Source organism: Polypterus senegalus, chromosome 12 (genome assembly GCF_016835505.1).
Source record: "Polypterus senegalus isolate Bchr_013 chromosome 12, ASM1683550v1, whole genome shotgun sequence".
Taxonomy (NCBI): domain Eukaryota; kingdom Metazoa; phylum Chordata; class Cladistia; order Polypteriformes; family Polypteridae; genus Polypterus; species Polypterus senegalus.
In genome coordinates, this window is record NC_053165.1 from 87,976,259 (window position 1) to 87,992,330 (window position 16,072).

General features: G+C 42.8%; 1 protein-coding gene across 1 annotated transcript in view; it reads right to left on the minus strand.

Moving 5' to 3' along the window:
• The window catches only part of LOC120541301 (transmembrane 6 superfamily member 1-like), a 79,948-nt gene that overhangs the window by 12,959 nt on the left and 50,917 nt on the right, over positions 1 to 16,072 (minus strand). The window contains exon 9 of the mRNA XM_039772796.1: positions 12,045 to 12,164. Coding sequence (XP_039628730.1) covers positions 12,045 to 12,164 — 120 coding nt within the window. The remainder of the gene's footprint in view (positions 1 to 12,044; positions 12,165 to 16,072) is intronic.

A 16,072-nucleotide genomic window follows, 5' to 3' on the forward strand; every position in this document is an offset into this window, starting at 1 on the left:
TATATATCTATATATATCTATATTTATATATATACAGTATATATCAATATATATCTATATTTATATCTATCTATCTATCTATCTATCTACAGTGCATCCAGAAAGTATTCACAGCGCATCACTTTTTCCACATTTTTTACAGCCTTATTCCAAAATGGATTAAATTCATTTTTTCCTCAGAATTCTACACACAACACCCCATAATGACAATGTGAAAAAGTTTACTTGAGGTTTTTGCAAATTTATTAAAAATAAAAAAATTTGAGAAAGCGCATGTACATAAGTATTCACAGCCTTTGCCTCTCAGGTGCATCCTGTTTCCCCTGATCATCCTTGAGATGTTTCTGCAGCTTCATTGGAGTCCACCTGTGGTAAATTCAGTTCATGTGACCTGATTTGAAAAGGCACACACCTGTCTATAGAAGGTCCCACAGTTGACAGTTCATGTCAGAGCACAAACTAAGCATGAAGTCAAAGGAATTGTCTGTAGACCTCCAAGAAAGGCTTGTCTCGAGGCACAAATCTGGAGAAGGTTACAGAAAAATTTCTGCTGCTTTGAAGGTCCCAATGAGCACAGTGGCCTCCATCATCCGTAAGTGGAAGAAGTTCGAACCACCAGGACTCTTCCTAGAGCTGGCCGCCATCTAAACTGAGTGATCGGGGAGAAGGGCCTTAGTCAGGGAGGTGACCAGGAACCCGATGGTCACTCTGTCAGAGCTCCAGAGGTCCTCTGTGGAGAGAGGAGAACCTTCCAGAAGGACAACCATCTCTGCAGCAATCCACCAATCAGGCCTGTATGGTAGAGTGGCCAGACGGAAGCCACTCCTTAGTAAAAGGCACATGGCAGCCCGCCTGGAGTTTGCCAAAAGGCACCTGAAGGACTCTCAGACCATGAGAAACAAAATTCTCTGGTCTGATGAGACAAAGATTGAACTCTTTGGTGTGAATGCCAGGCGTCACGTTTGGAGGAAACCAGGCACTGCTCATCACCAGGCCAATACCATCCCTACAGTGAAGCATGTTGGTGGCAGCATCATAAAGTGGGAATGGAACTGGGAAATTAGTCAGGATAAAGGGAAAGATGACTGCAGCAATGTACAGAGACATCCTGGATGAAAACCTGCTCCAGAGCTCTTGACCTCAGACTGGGGCGACGGTTCATCTTTCAGCAGGACAACGACCCTAAGCACACAGCCAAGATATCAAAGGAGTGGCTTCAGGACAACTCTGTGAATGTCCTTGAGTGGCCCAGCCAGAGCCCAGACTTGAATCCGATTGAACATCTCTGGAGAGATCTTAAAATGGCTGTGCACCGACGCTTCCCATCCAACCTGATGGAGCTTGAGAGGTGCTGCAAAGTGGAATGGGCGCAACTGGCCAAGGATAGGTGTGCCAAGCTTGTGGCATCATATTCAAAAAGACTTGAGGCTGTAATTGCTGCCAAAGGTGCATCGACAAAGTATTGAGCAAAGGCTGTGAATACTTATGTACATGGATTTCTCAGTTTTTTATTTTTAATAAATTTGCAAAAATCTCAAGTAAACTTTTGTCACATTGTCATTATGGGGTGTTGTGTGTAGAATTCTGAGGAAAAAAATGAATTTAATCCATTTTGGAATAAGGCGTAACATAACAAAATGTGGAAAAAGTGATGCGCTGTGCCCTGTATATCTATTTACTGTATATATATATATATATAGTATGGATAAAGGCGTCTGCTAAATAAATAATAAGAGGACAGCTGATTTCATGGCCCAACTCAACATCTCTCCTAATATTTAAGCTCCTCACTTGTTCTAAGATCTCCCCTTTGGTAAAGTCTGTTCTCAATAGGATCGTGACTTCTGTCTTTGCTAAACTAAATTCTATCTTTCTCTAGGTAATCTCTCTCAACTATAAATTTATACTAAACATTCACTAGCTTCTGCTAAGTGTACTAGGCCTTCATCAAATGATAAAATGTTTATTATATTCAACATGCTCCTCCACATGTTTAAAAAAAGTTTGAATGGATCACTGAAATCCTTTCACAACCCAGTCCGCCACCTACATCACCAATAGCAGTACACGAGGGACAATGTGGACAGTCCATTTAAAACAGTGACAGAAGGGCATTGGACCCTGTAGCTAAGAGGGAGAAGGGCTAACCAATGCGCTATAATACCATCCTGTATTAAAAAATAGTACTAGGGTGTTGTGCCGTGCTAGCCATTATGAATGTAGAGAAAAGCCAAGCAAAATGACACCTTTTATTGGCTAGCTAAAAAGATTACAATATGCAAGCTTTTTGAAGAAGGGGCCTGAGTTGCCTGGAAAGCTTGCATATTGTAATCTTTTTAGCTAGCCAATAAAAGGTGTCATTTTGCTTGGCTTTTCTCTGTGTTAAAAGATATAATGCAACTTAATAAAGCACCATGATCAAGTGCTAGTTAGACACTATAAAGTAAATGTAGAGTCCACCAAAATGGATTTACGTTGTTAATAGCTTGCAGCCGACTGTCCCTAGTTCCTTTTAACCCTAAAACGATACAAACGGCTACTCCTGTTCAAAGCCGAAGCTGCCCGCTCGCCGCAGACAACGAAGAGTGGGAAGCACAGGTTGCACCTCGCATGAATAGCCGAGACTCATATACAGCAGCGGGGCAGTCATTTCCTGTTGAGACCCTGACTATTAGAGGTAGCTGCCGAGGACAAAACATATTCTAGATTTGTCAGTACAACGTGCGGCACCACCGAGACGTCTCGCTGCATGCCGCGCAGGTTAATGTCATTTAACCGCAGGAGCTACCCATGATGCAACGCGCCCCCTTTGTACTCAGCAGCTTGACAGCCACGGAGACTGTAAAGCAAAAATCAAGCAAGGGTGCGCCGCGCGCATGCAAAGAATGGCATTCTGTAACCGCAAATAGAAGAGCCGTCAGAGACAAAGCGAGCGGATCGGGCGACACAAGCCAGGCGCCTCGCCGAAGACTTCGCCAGGCAGAGAAACAGGCTGAGTTGCAGTTGGCAGAATTAGAATTTATGAATAACGCGCGTTGCGATTATGATACAATAAACGAGTACAATTAAAACGGTCTATACGTCCGTTTGTATACCCTTGCTTGCATTGTATCATGTTAGGTACTCCTGTTCAGCATGAAATATTCATCCATCTTTCAAATTTAACACCGTTTCGAAAATAGTATTTTTTTATTTCACATTTACAAACTTTCTTATCCAGAGCAGGGTCGCGGGAGCCTATCAAAGTAAACATCAAGCCAATGGAAGCAACAAATGTCTAGGCAGGTGATGATTACCATTACAGGGCGAACGCACACATTGTGGCAAATTTAGCATCGCTTTTTTATTTGGACTGTGAGAGGATACTCGCATAAACAAGGCAACCATTTGCCGACTCGAGTGTCCGTTTTGCGAGACAGCATCACCACTTAGCAACCAGGCAGGATTGTTTTTACATGTATGTCATGTAATCCGCAGCATCCAGCCCAGGCTCGCGTTGTTTTTACTTTCTCGTATACGAAGTATTGTAATCGTCCAAAAATTCGACCTCGAGATTTTGATGAATCTCCACGTTTTAGACCTCCCTGAGTCCGAAAATACCATTTTTAGGATTATGTGTGTGTGTGTTTGTGTGTGTGTGTATGTAAACACGATAACCTGAGTACTCTTTCACTTAGGTCAACCAAATTGTGCATACAAGTATTAGGTACAAAATGTAGATTTCTATCAACTTTTGAGCTATTTCCGCTAACCGAAAGTGGTACTTTTTTATTCATGCAACTGCAGAGTCCGATTTCTTCAACTTTACTTTTATAATAATTGCTCAATATATTATTAATTTGATTTGTTGTTGATGGTTCTTTAATGTACACAATATAAAAATATAATCATTGTCTGGCGGTTTACTCCTCACATATCCATCCCCATATCTGAGTATACGAGAAGGTTTAGGGGAGACCACTCCCGATTTTTTAAGGAGGTCCGGGTTATACAGCCCATTCCAGCCACTATAGAGTGCGAGCTGGGAACAAACTCTGCCTACCCTCATTGACTTGTTTGGCTGACACCTTTATTGCAACATTTGATGCACGTTTGATTGGACTTCTTTCGTTTTTCCAGTTGGATCAAAGGTAGGTAAAGTGACTTGCTGATGGTCACACAGTGTCAGTGGCAGGATTTCAACACCAAACCTCACGGTCTGAAGTACAAATCCTAAACCACTATGTCACTCTGTATAAATAAATGATGTATTATTAAATATATATCTATATACACTCACCTAAAGGATTATTAGGAACACCTGTTCAATTTCTCATTAATGCAATTATCTAATCAACCAATCACATGGCAGTTGCTTCAATGCATTTAGGGCTGTGGTCCTGGTCAAGACAATCTCCTGAACTCCAAACTGAATGTCAGAATGGCAAAGAAAGGTGATTTAAGCAATTCTGAGCGTGGCATGGTTGTTGGTGCCAGACGGGCCGGTCTGAGTATTTTTTACAATCTGCTCAGTTACTGGGATTTTCACACACAACCATTTCTAGGGTTTACAAAGAATGGTGTGAAAAGGGAAAAACATCCAGTATGCGGCAGTCCTGTGGGCGAAAATGCCTTGTTGATGCGAGAGGTCAGAGGAGAATGAATGGGTCGACTGATTGAAGCTGATAGAACAGCAACTTGGACTGAAATAACCACTCGTTACAACCGAGGTATGCAGCAAAGCATTTGTGAAGCCACAACACGCACAACCTTGAGGCGGATGGGCTACAACAGCAGAAGACCCCACCGGGTACCACTCATCTCCACTACAAATAGGAAAAAGAGGCTACAATTTGCACGAGCTCACCAAAATTGGACAGTTGAAGACTGGAAAAATGTTGCCTGGTCTGATGAGTCTCAATTTCTATTGAGACATTCAAATGGTAGAGTCAGAATTTGGCGTAAACAGAATGAGAACATGGATCCATCATGCCTTGTTACCACTGTGCAGGCTGGTGGTGGTGGTGGTGTAATGGTGTGGGGGATGTTTTCTTGGCACACTTTAGGCTCCTTAGTGCCAATTGGGCATCGTTTAAATGCCACGGGCTACCCGAGCATTGTTTCTGACCATGTCCATCCCTTCATGACCACCATGTACCCATCCTCTGATGGCTACTTCCAGCAGGATAATGCACCATGTCACAAAGCTCAAATCATTTAAAATTGGTTTCTTGAACATGACAATGAGTTCACTGTACTAAAATGGCCCCCACAGTCACCAGATCTCAACCCAATAGAGCATCTTTGGGATGTGGTGGAACGGGAGCTTCGTGCCCTGGATGTGCATCCCACAAATCTCCATCAACTGCAAGATGTTATCCTATCAATATGGGCCAACATTTCTAAAGAATGCTTTCAGCACCTTGTTGAATCAATGCCACGTAGAATTAAGGCAGTTCTGAAGGCGAAAGGGGGTCAAACACCGTATTAGTATGGTGGTCCTAATAATCCTTTAGGTGAGTGTATATAAAAGCCAAATACCAAAGACTCACTCATCACAAAATCTCCAAAACCATGAGGACTTGAAATTTGGAATGGAGGTTACCCTTGGCCCATAGGTGCTCGCTAAGAAACGGTCTTAAAAATTTCGTGGTCCAAGCAGCAGTTTTTTAGACCCGTTTCTACGCCTGTCCGCTTTTCATGAGAGAACTACTTAACAGTTTTAGGTTGAATTTTTTTTTCTATAATCTGTTTGAACATTCCAGTCGATTTTGCGACTTTCTCATCTGACTAAGTATCATAGTTCGCTTACGGTACCGATTCATTAGTGCGAATCTGAGAGAGATTCATCTACAGGGAGTCGGGCGGGACCCTCCTTACTCACGCGTCTGCCTCGGGGCCTAACCTTAGCTAGCAAACGAGAGAACTACCTAACAGATTTACATCTTTTTTTTTTTTTTTCTATAATTTGTTTGAACATTCCAGTTGATTTTGCGACTTCTCTCACTGCGCTAAGAATCAGAGTTCACTTGCAGGAGCGACGTATTCACGCTACTCCGAGGCAGAGGCTACGGGCCGAGGGGATGGGGAAGAGTGACGTCAGGTGTAGAGAACTGGACCGGGACCCTCCTCACTGCCCTGTTTCACTACTACGCGGTCGAAGCCGTGGGGGATGGCTAATCTATTATATAATACACAATAATTATATATAAATAAAAACAACGAAATATAAAAGCAGGATATGCTGTTCAGTATAAAATATCCTTCCATCTTTCAAATTTCACAAATCCTTGAAAGATGTTTGGGCAGTAATCCATATATTTAAAAAGGTAATGATAGGGATAAGTTTCACTGTTTTCTAAATGTGCACATTTCAGTACAGTATCACAGGATGCTGGAGCCCATCCCAGCAGCATCAGGCACAAGTCAGAAATCAGTCCTGAACTGGCACGATCTCACTGCCACGGAGGAATATTTAACAACAACAACTATATTTATTTCTGTCGTACATTTTCATACAAATAATGTAGCTCAAAGTGCTTTACATGATGAAGAAAAGAGAAAAAAAGACAAAGTAAGAATTAAAATGAGACAACACTAATTAACATAGAATAAGAATAAGGTCCGATGGCCAGGGAGGACAGAAAAAACAAACAAAAAAACTCCAGACAGCTGGAGAGAAAAAATAAAATCTGCAGGGGTTCCAGACCATTTAAGACAAAAATAAATAAAAAACAGAAATGAATACATTTTTAAGTGTGACACACATACTCTCACAACTCTGTTGTGAGTGAAGCACCAGAGTACTGGTAATTTTAACAAGTGTAGGGTCCATGCCCAGCCGGGACACCCCCGCACTGTATCTTCAGGGGGGAGCAGCCCTGGACGGTGCAATACCTCCCCTCTGGACGCTAGATGGCCGTCCCCCCCTTGGGCTGGAGAGGTGCCTCGGGTTCCCGCAGGGCTCTACATGAGCTGGAGTTGGGTCCTGCAGGCACCACTAGGGGGTGCTGCAGCTGCGACGTCTGAGCCCCTATGGGCAGCGTATTCACCACACCCGGAACACGGCAATCAAGCACCTGGAGCACTTCCAGGTGAAGTATAAAAGGGGCCAGCAGCCACCACTCCGGCAGCCAGAATCGGGAGGAGGAGGACGATGAGGTTGCCAGGGAGGAGTGGTGGAGAAGAGAAAGAGTGCCAGATCGTGTGTGTTGGTGCTGTGATTCACGGGGAAGACGTGCCCCACAGGTGAAGAAAAATAAATAGTTGTGTTATTTTACTCGTGCCTCCGTGTCAATCTGTGTCGGGTCGGACACCTATATAGCGCCATGTTCACACTCAGTGGCCCCACACTGTGAGTCTGCGTGGTCTACCATTTAATGGCTAAGCTGTTGCTGCTCACTGATGCTTCCGCTTTACAATAATATCATTTGCACTTGATCGGAGAAGATCCAGCAGAGCAGAATTTTCACATAATTACTTGTACATGAATTGTATGTACCTGTCAAAAAATGAACCATTGGAACTCAATCATTTGGAGGGGTGTCCATGTCCTTTTGGCGACATAGTGTAGATGCAAAGGTGAGAGACAGATGTAAAAGTAACTATGCATGACAGATCGAGCACAAGATAGTCCAAGAACACAAATAAACAGTGCTTCTCTTCTCTCTGACCTGGGATTCCAAACCTGAGTAAATACGCATCCTCCAAAGAACGTTAACAGATCATAAATGGAGGGCTCCATACATTTACAACTTAACAGCATATCATAAATGCCCACTGTTTGAATGTAAGTGCAAGGACACTGAATCCCTCTGTATTTTAAGCATTTCCTTTCTAGCAATAAAAAAATATTCTGAGTACCTCCTAACCCCTCCATCAAATGGAAAATGCTGAAGGAAGCAAAGAAAACCAAATGTGGTTTAACACATAAGTGTCCGCACTGTACACGAGTGAATGCTCTCTGTGCCCGAGCCACCAAGTGAGTCCACCATGAAGGTTTCACAGATTTATAAACTAGCCCTGTTGGAGAGTGTGTGGGGGGGATTGTCGATTGTCTTATGTCTACAGCCTAAACCTCTGAACTGCGGTCTTATTTATAGCACAGGCAGCTGACATTTAAACATAACATCATTCTTGCAGAAGCGAAGCTCTGATCCTGCCTGCTGCTGCTTGTTTACTATTGTTTTTGAAATTAGAATCCCAGAAAGCAAATATTATTGGGTTAAAAAAAATAACTGTGATACAGATATACTTATTAGAAATGCAGTAAATGATTAATCGAACAAGAAGGTGCATAAAATAAATAAGGAGAGATCAGGATCAGATCAAGACCTATGATAGCTCTGACCCTAACCCTGTAGGCTGCTTTATTCATTTCTCCCATTGTTGCTTTGGCGTATTAGTAGACTAATTCTTCTCAAGGGGTGGCACGGTGGCACGGTGGCGCAGTGGGTAGCGCTGCTGCCTCGCAGTTAGGAGACCCGGGTTCGCTTCCCAGGTCCTTCCTGCGTGGAGTTTGCATGTTCTCCCCGTGTCTGTGTGAGTTTCCTCCCGTAGTCCAAAGACATGCAGGTTAGGTGGATTGGCGATTCTAAATTGGGCGTGGGTGTGTTTGTGACCCTGTGTTCGGATTCAGCGGGTTGGAAAATGGATGGATAGATGGATTTGTGTCTTTGTCTGCAGTGTGTATGTTAGAAAATGTTTAACAAGAACATGCCATTCAAACCAAATAAAAGCTCACCAATCTGATCCGATCCACCTGATTTTTCCAAAATAACATCAAATTTAATTCTGAACATCCCTAAAGCCGTGCACTCCACCATACCACTTGATCATTTGTTCCATGTGTCTCTGTGCGAAGACAAACGTTTTTTATTTTTAAATGATTTTGAGAAATCTACCCATAACAAGATTCTGACTGTGTCCCGTGTTCTTGCTGGACTCATTTTACTCACTTTGTTTCCCCTTCAGCTCAGGTCGAGAGTCTCGGTGTCATCCTCGACAGTACTCTCTGTCTTTCCAATCTCACATTAATAACGGGGCGGCACGGTGACGCTGCTGCCTCGCAGTTAGGAGACCCAGGTTCACTTCCCGGGTCCTCCCTGCGTGGAGTTTGCATGTTCTCCCCGTGTCTGCGTGGGTTTCCTCCGGGCACTCCGGTTTCCTCCCACAATCCAAAGACATGCCGGTTAGGTGGATTGGCGATTCTAAATTGGCCCTGGTGTGTGCTTGGTGTTTGTGTGTGTCCTGCGGTGGGTTGGCATCCTGCCTGGGATTGGTTCCTGCCTTGTGCCCTGTGTTGGCTGGGATTGGCTCCAGCAGACCCCCGTGACCCTATTCGGATTCAGCGGGTTAGGAAATGGATGGATGGATGGACATTAATAACGTCACCCGGTCTGCTTACTCCCACCTACGAAATATTAAATCACATCCGCCCTCCCTCCCTCCCTCCCTCCCCATACCACTGCCATTCTTGTTCACAGTCTTGTTACTTCATTGCAGTTCGCTCCTCTTCGGTCTCTCTAATAAATCTCTCCATAAGCTTCAGCTAGTCCAGAATTCCGCTGCACGCATCATTACTCGAAACCCCGTCTATTCACCATATTACTTCACCATACCATAGCTTCATTGGCTCCCGATTTAAGTTTTGAATTGATTTTTAAATTCTGCTATTAACATTTAAGGCCATTCATAACCTCGCCCCTACATATCTGTCTGACCTTCTTCATGTTGACATTCCCTCCTCCTCCTCTGTCTATTCGTCCATCCCTCTCGCCCGCCTAACCACCATTGGGAGCGGAGCATTCGGCTGTTCTGCTCCCAAGTTCTGGAACTCATTACCCGCTGAGTTTAGAAATATCAAATCCTTCTCAACTATCAAATGTAAACTTAAAACCCATCTGTTCAATTTGGATTTTTCTCATTGATTACGGTGGCTTTGTTTGGTTTTAACTTTTTATATTTTCTGGTGCTTTAAGTTCTGTTTATATTGTGCTTTTTGATCTGTTGTTTGTTCGGTGTCCTTGAGTGCTTAGAAAGGCGCCTTTGTATAAATAAAATGTATCTCTCTATTATAAAAGAAAATCTTAAGACGAGACGAAACTATTGCCAGGAGATTTCTTTCAAGTCCCGCCCTCCTCTCAACCATTTACGGTTAACGGCCCACACCCACGGTGGTCCTCTCGCCTCTCATTCGCGTGAATGCTTTTGTCAGACACAGTTCCTGCGCTCTCAGCTCTTCTAAATTTTTATGTTTAACTCACTTTAAGTTCCCAATAAAAGAAGACATTTTGTGTCCAAATCTTTTTGGAGAATTCCATCCCGAAGGATTATCAACAGAAAAAATGAGTACACAGGCAATCCTAGCACTGAGAAACAAGGAAGTCAAACGAATGAACGCGAAAATCGTCGCTCGGTTACACGGCAAATTGGTTAAATGCGTATCAATAGACTCTGCTGAAGCAGTTGGTGGTGATGGTGCGGAAGATGAAAACATCAATTTACAATATCCTGAAGAATATCTACAATTGTTAACACCGTCTGGTCTTCCACCGGCCAAATTACTGTTGAAAGAAGAATGTATGGTAATGTTATTGTATAATTTATGTATGACTGATGGGCTATGCAATAGGACAAGATTAGTCGTATTCAAAATTGGTTGAACAATTCTAACATGCTGCAGTGGGCTGGTGCCCTGCCCGGGGTTTGTTTCCTGCCTTGCACCCTGTGTTGGCTGGGATTGGCTCCAGCAGATCCCCGCGACCCTATAGTTAGAATATAGCGGGTTGGATAATGGATGGAATTCTAACATGTAAAGTTTTAACAGGCAACAAGAAAGGTAATGCAGTACATCTTCCGCAGATAACTTTAGATACCAAACGAGATCCTGATATGCCATTCGTATTAAAACGTTTACAGTTTCCCATTAGAATAGCTTTTGCTATGGCAAGTAAATCACAGGGACAAACATTCGAAAAAGTCGGGTTGTTTATCAGAGAGAAAGAAACGAAATTCACTCACGGGCAGTTATATATTGCGTTGTCACGGTGTAAGTACTAACATGGAATCAAAATTCAATGCGATATTGACGAAAGGTTAATTCCAATTATTGTTTTCACTGAAGTTTTACAGTAAAGGTGTAAGTTTAAAACGTATTTGCGTGTTAATTTCAAAGCCAAACAGAACAAAAACGTATAACGCAATGAATACCTCTAACGCAACATGAAACACAATTTTCTTTCAATTTATTACGTTTAACTCGCTATTATGCATATGTAAAGATTCCCATGAAAATAACAATCTGTTTAAACTGTACATACGCGAGCAGCAGAGCTGTGAAGTGGCTAGCGGGTGGCACCCACCCGGGGGTTGGCAAGCGAAGTGAGCAGAGGGTAGAGCCCCCTAGTTATTATTATTATCATCTCGATCCACTGGACTAATTCCTCTCATAATTTTAAACACTTCAGTAATCTCCTTTTGCTTAAGTGAAAATGTTCAGCTTGTTCAATTTCTCCTCACAGCTCATAACGCTTAGTCCCAGACTGACCCTAGTTGCTCTTCTCGGGACTTTTTCTAGAGCTGCTATGTCTTTTTTTTTATAGACTGGAGACCAAAACTATACACACTACTCCAGGTGAGGCCTCATTAGTACGTTATATAATTTAAGCCTAAACTCCCATTACTTGTAACTTGTTGTAGTTTGTGGGTTTTAGTTTTGTTTTACATCACATGATCATTTTCTTTCTATTGGTTTCAGGGGCCCTTTAGAGCACCAAGTGTTCTGATTGGTCAGATTCCTTGCCTATGCGGCTCTTACCAGGGGTCAGTCCAGTTACCGTCAGGTTAAACATGGTTGCACAGCTGACACGTTGTATCCCTCCCTCTCTTACATTTTAGTCCCAGGCAGAGAAAAATGGAGTCAAGTACCGCAGGTCCTGGACTGATGGTTGAATGAATGAGACAGCTGAACTATCCTAATGCTGTTTCTGTCGATTTAAAAAGCAGAGGGTTTCCCTTCAGTATAAAATGTATGTTCAGACCAGGTCAACTACAGCATCACTTACTTGTGCTAAAGCACCTGCATGCAGCAAAGCCAAGTCAGAAGTCCAGCTGCATCCAGGAACCAGGAGAGCATAAATTGTCACGATGTAGAAAGGAACACAGTAGAGCATATACATCAGCATCTGGAACACAAGAAAGATGGCACTGACATGAGTTAAAAGGAATAACCTCCGACAAAAACTAAACACAAAATCAAGTACTGTGTGACCCAGTGAGTAACACTGACTCCTCAAGGTCCCTGTGTCTTTGGTTCAAACCTTGAGCTTGAATATTGTCCATGTGGGTTTTGCATGTTCTCCCTGCGTCTCTGAGGGTTTTCCTTTTGTTACTCCTGTCTCCTCCCACATGCACACTAAAACTGCAAATGAAGTGAATTGTCATGAGCAAGGAAGTGTTTGTGAGTGGAGCCCAAGAAGGACTTGGAACCCTGTCCAGATCTGTTTCCTGCCTTTCTCGGTAGCCTTTGTGACCTTTCAGTTAAGTCCCTGAATGTTCTACATAGAGGAATTAATACAGTAGAGCATCCTCCAGAATATAAGAGGTAAAAGCATTCCTAAAAACCTACCTGCCTTGGCCCAATTTATTTCCCATCTCTCTTGAGAACTTTCCATCACAAATTTCATGGCTATGATTCTTGAAACATGTCCTGTGCACTGTGTCAAGTCAAGTTGGGTAGCATGGACTGGTACAGCGTGTTGCTGCACCCACCACACGACGACACAACTCGGGATCCTGGTTTGCAACCCCCCCCCAGGCAGACACACGGTCCAGTCCCACCCTCCGGAAATGACCCTCTATCTGCCGCAGCCAGGTGTTACGTGGGCGACCCCTCGGCCTGGTCCAGCTGTTCAGGTCCTCAACAATGGGGTTCCTGTGAGCCAGATCACCCTCTGGGAATCGCGCCGCATGGCTGTAGTGCCATAACTGACGTTCCCTCACAATGCAGGTCATGTGCTTCATTCGGGACTCCATGAGCAACACAAAGTCAAGCCAGTGGTACCCAAGGACCCTCCGAGGAGACACAGTACTGAAGGAGGTCACTGGATAGCGTCCATGTCTCGCAAACCATTATAGCAAAACAGGAAGCCTTGTGTGGCTTGCGTGCATTATTGCCAAGTAACATGAAAGACAAAGTACTTGATTGAATGCACAGCGCCGTACGTTTAAAGCGTACAGAAGACGAAGTAAAGCATCTTTAAGTATAGAAACACCTAAAGTTTGACATGAAAGGCTGAGCTCCGAGAAGATAAGTTTTTTCTAATTTTTTGCCTGTTATTCTATGTGTGTAACAACCTTTTTTGTTTATTCTTGTGTGGATTGTTTGCTTTGAATTTTCACTAAATATTTTAAAACAGACTTTTGGACTTTTCGGCACGAGCTTTACCCGCGCTTGAACCCACCTTACACTCCTGCAGTCTCTTGTGCGCTGTGTGCTTAACTATTAATCTTTTTGGTTGATGCTTTGCTTGAAATGTCTGAGTTATCCATCCATTATCCAACCCGCTACATCCTAACGACAGGGTCACGGGGGTCTGCTGGAGCCAATCCCAGCCAACACAGGGCGCAAGGCAGGAAACAAACCCCGGGAAGGGCGCCAGCCCACTGCAGTGTCTGACTTATGACATCTCCTGATTCCAGTTCCTCTCAAAGCTGCTGCCAAGTTTTGCAGTCATTCTATCATGGGCTTCTTCCAGCTGCTAGTAACTGAAAGTGTTGACTGTTATTAGAGGAGAGTTCCCCATGCAGTCTTCTCTGGTGTTGGGGAGCTGGGGGAAGGCACATCTGTCATGGATGCTGTAAGATTAGGGTTCAAGCACAGCCTCCATAATGCTGATGTCTTTTCTTTAAATAGAGCAAAAAGTTAGACCTCTTATATCATTGAAAGATGCTGAGAAATTAGTTCACGCGTTTGTTTTCAGTCGACTAGATTACTGTAACGCTCTCCTCTCAGGACCACCCAAAAATGACATCAATCGATTACAATGAGTGCAGAACGGAGCTGCTAGAATCCTAACTAGGAAAAGACAATCCGAGCACATCATCCCAGTTTTGATGTCACTACACTGGTTACCTGTGTCATTCAGAATTGACTTTAAAATTCTGCTTATGGTTTACAAAGCCTTAAATAATCTCGCTCCATCTTATATATCGGAGTGTCTGACACCTTATATTCCAAATCGTAACCTTAGATCTTCAAATGAGGGTCTGCTTAGAATTCTAAGAGCTAAACTTAAAAGAAGTGGTGAGGCGGGCGGCCTTCTGCTGTTAGCCACTTCAAATCTGGAATAGCCTGCCAATAGGAATTCACCAAACTAATATGGTGGAGCTCTTTAAAAAACTGCTGAAAACTCATTATTTTATCATGGCTTTCTCATAACTTCATCTTAGTTTAATCCTGATGCTCTGAATATTTAATTAATTATCATTACTATTCATGGTGGCTCCACAATCCGTACTAACCCCTACTCTCTCCTCTGTTCTTTTTCCAGTTTTCTGGGATGGCGATCTGCGCCAAAGCACCAAAGCCAATCAAAGCACCGTGATGTCCCTACATTGATGGATTAAAGGCCAGAAGTCCACATGACCATCATCATCAAGTCCTTCCATGGGAACCCTGAATACAATGAGGACTGATTGAGGTCATTTATGTCAGGTAGAATGCCTAGAGGGGGCCTGGTGGTCTCGTGGCCTGAAAGCCCTGCAGATTTTATTTTTTCTCCAGCTGTCTGGAATTTTTTTTTTTGTTTTTTCTGTCCTCCCTGGCCATCAAACCTTACTTTTATTCTTTGTTAATGAGTGTTCCCTTATTTTAATTCTTATGTATCTTGTCTTTTTTCTCTTTCTTCATCATGTAAAGCACTTTGAGCGACATTATGTGTATGAAAATGTGCTATAGAAATAAATGTTGTTGTTTAAAGTGGTGTTAGCGACGATAAACCCTGGATTTTCATTTCTACTTATCTTATTTCTTTTATCATTAAGTGTATTATAGATGAATTTCTCCTACTGCTCTGTGAAAATCTACTTTGATTTTTCTCCCTTTTGGAGACTTGCTTAGGGCAGTTGCCTCATAGCTTTAGAGGCCTGAGTTTGTCTGCATTACACTGGCATGTCCTCCTGCGTCTGTGTTGTTTTTCCTCTAGTTATGCCATTTTTCTCCCTAATCCCAAAGACATACAGGCAAGACTGAATGGCGACTCTAAACAGTAAAGACTGAGACAGCAGAATGGCACAATGCTTCTGGAATAGGTGAACACAGAAGAAGAAAAGAAGGACTTGACCCTTTTCACAAAATCGAAAGTGAATTACACCTCATTTCTATTATGTAGCCATTAAGGGATTGAGCTTATTCTACTTCACTTTCACTTCAAACAGTGGGTTTTCACATTTAAAAAAGCATCATAACAAGTTAACTAATGTATTTTGATAAATAAATATAAAAAAAAAACAACCTGGAAGAAGGCTATCATATATTTTTGGAGGAATTCCTTTAAAATTAGTAAAGTAAGCTTGTTAACTTTCTTTTGTCAGTGTGCTAACAGCGTCAGCCAATCTGTTTTTTTCCCTCTTTATTTTCATACAAGAGTAAATCAAAAAGTAAAGGAAATGTGAAAATTACGCAGTATCCACAACGGCGAGAAGCTGATACAATACCACAAGTTTGTGATGGCTTATGGGTAGTTTGAAAACAAACAGTGCAGCACTCTCCCGTTTGTCTAGTTGAAGCAAAAGTCAAATGAACACTGCAGGATTGCACCATTGTTAAGCAACACACGACAGTGACTTCTCTTTGGACAGAGGCAATGAAACCCGCTGGAATAAATCGCATTATAACAAATGTTTGGGATGCACCATCTGTTGAAGTGACAAACGCAATGCATATATCTCTATTATATGCCATTTTGTATGGGAATCATAAAGGCAGTGTTAATATTTTGGACATACCATCTGCTGGAAGGACAGATGCAATACAGATAAACAGACACTCATCTTTTTATTAAGGTGGATTACATCTCTGTATTATAATACG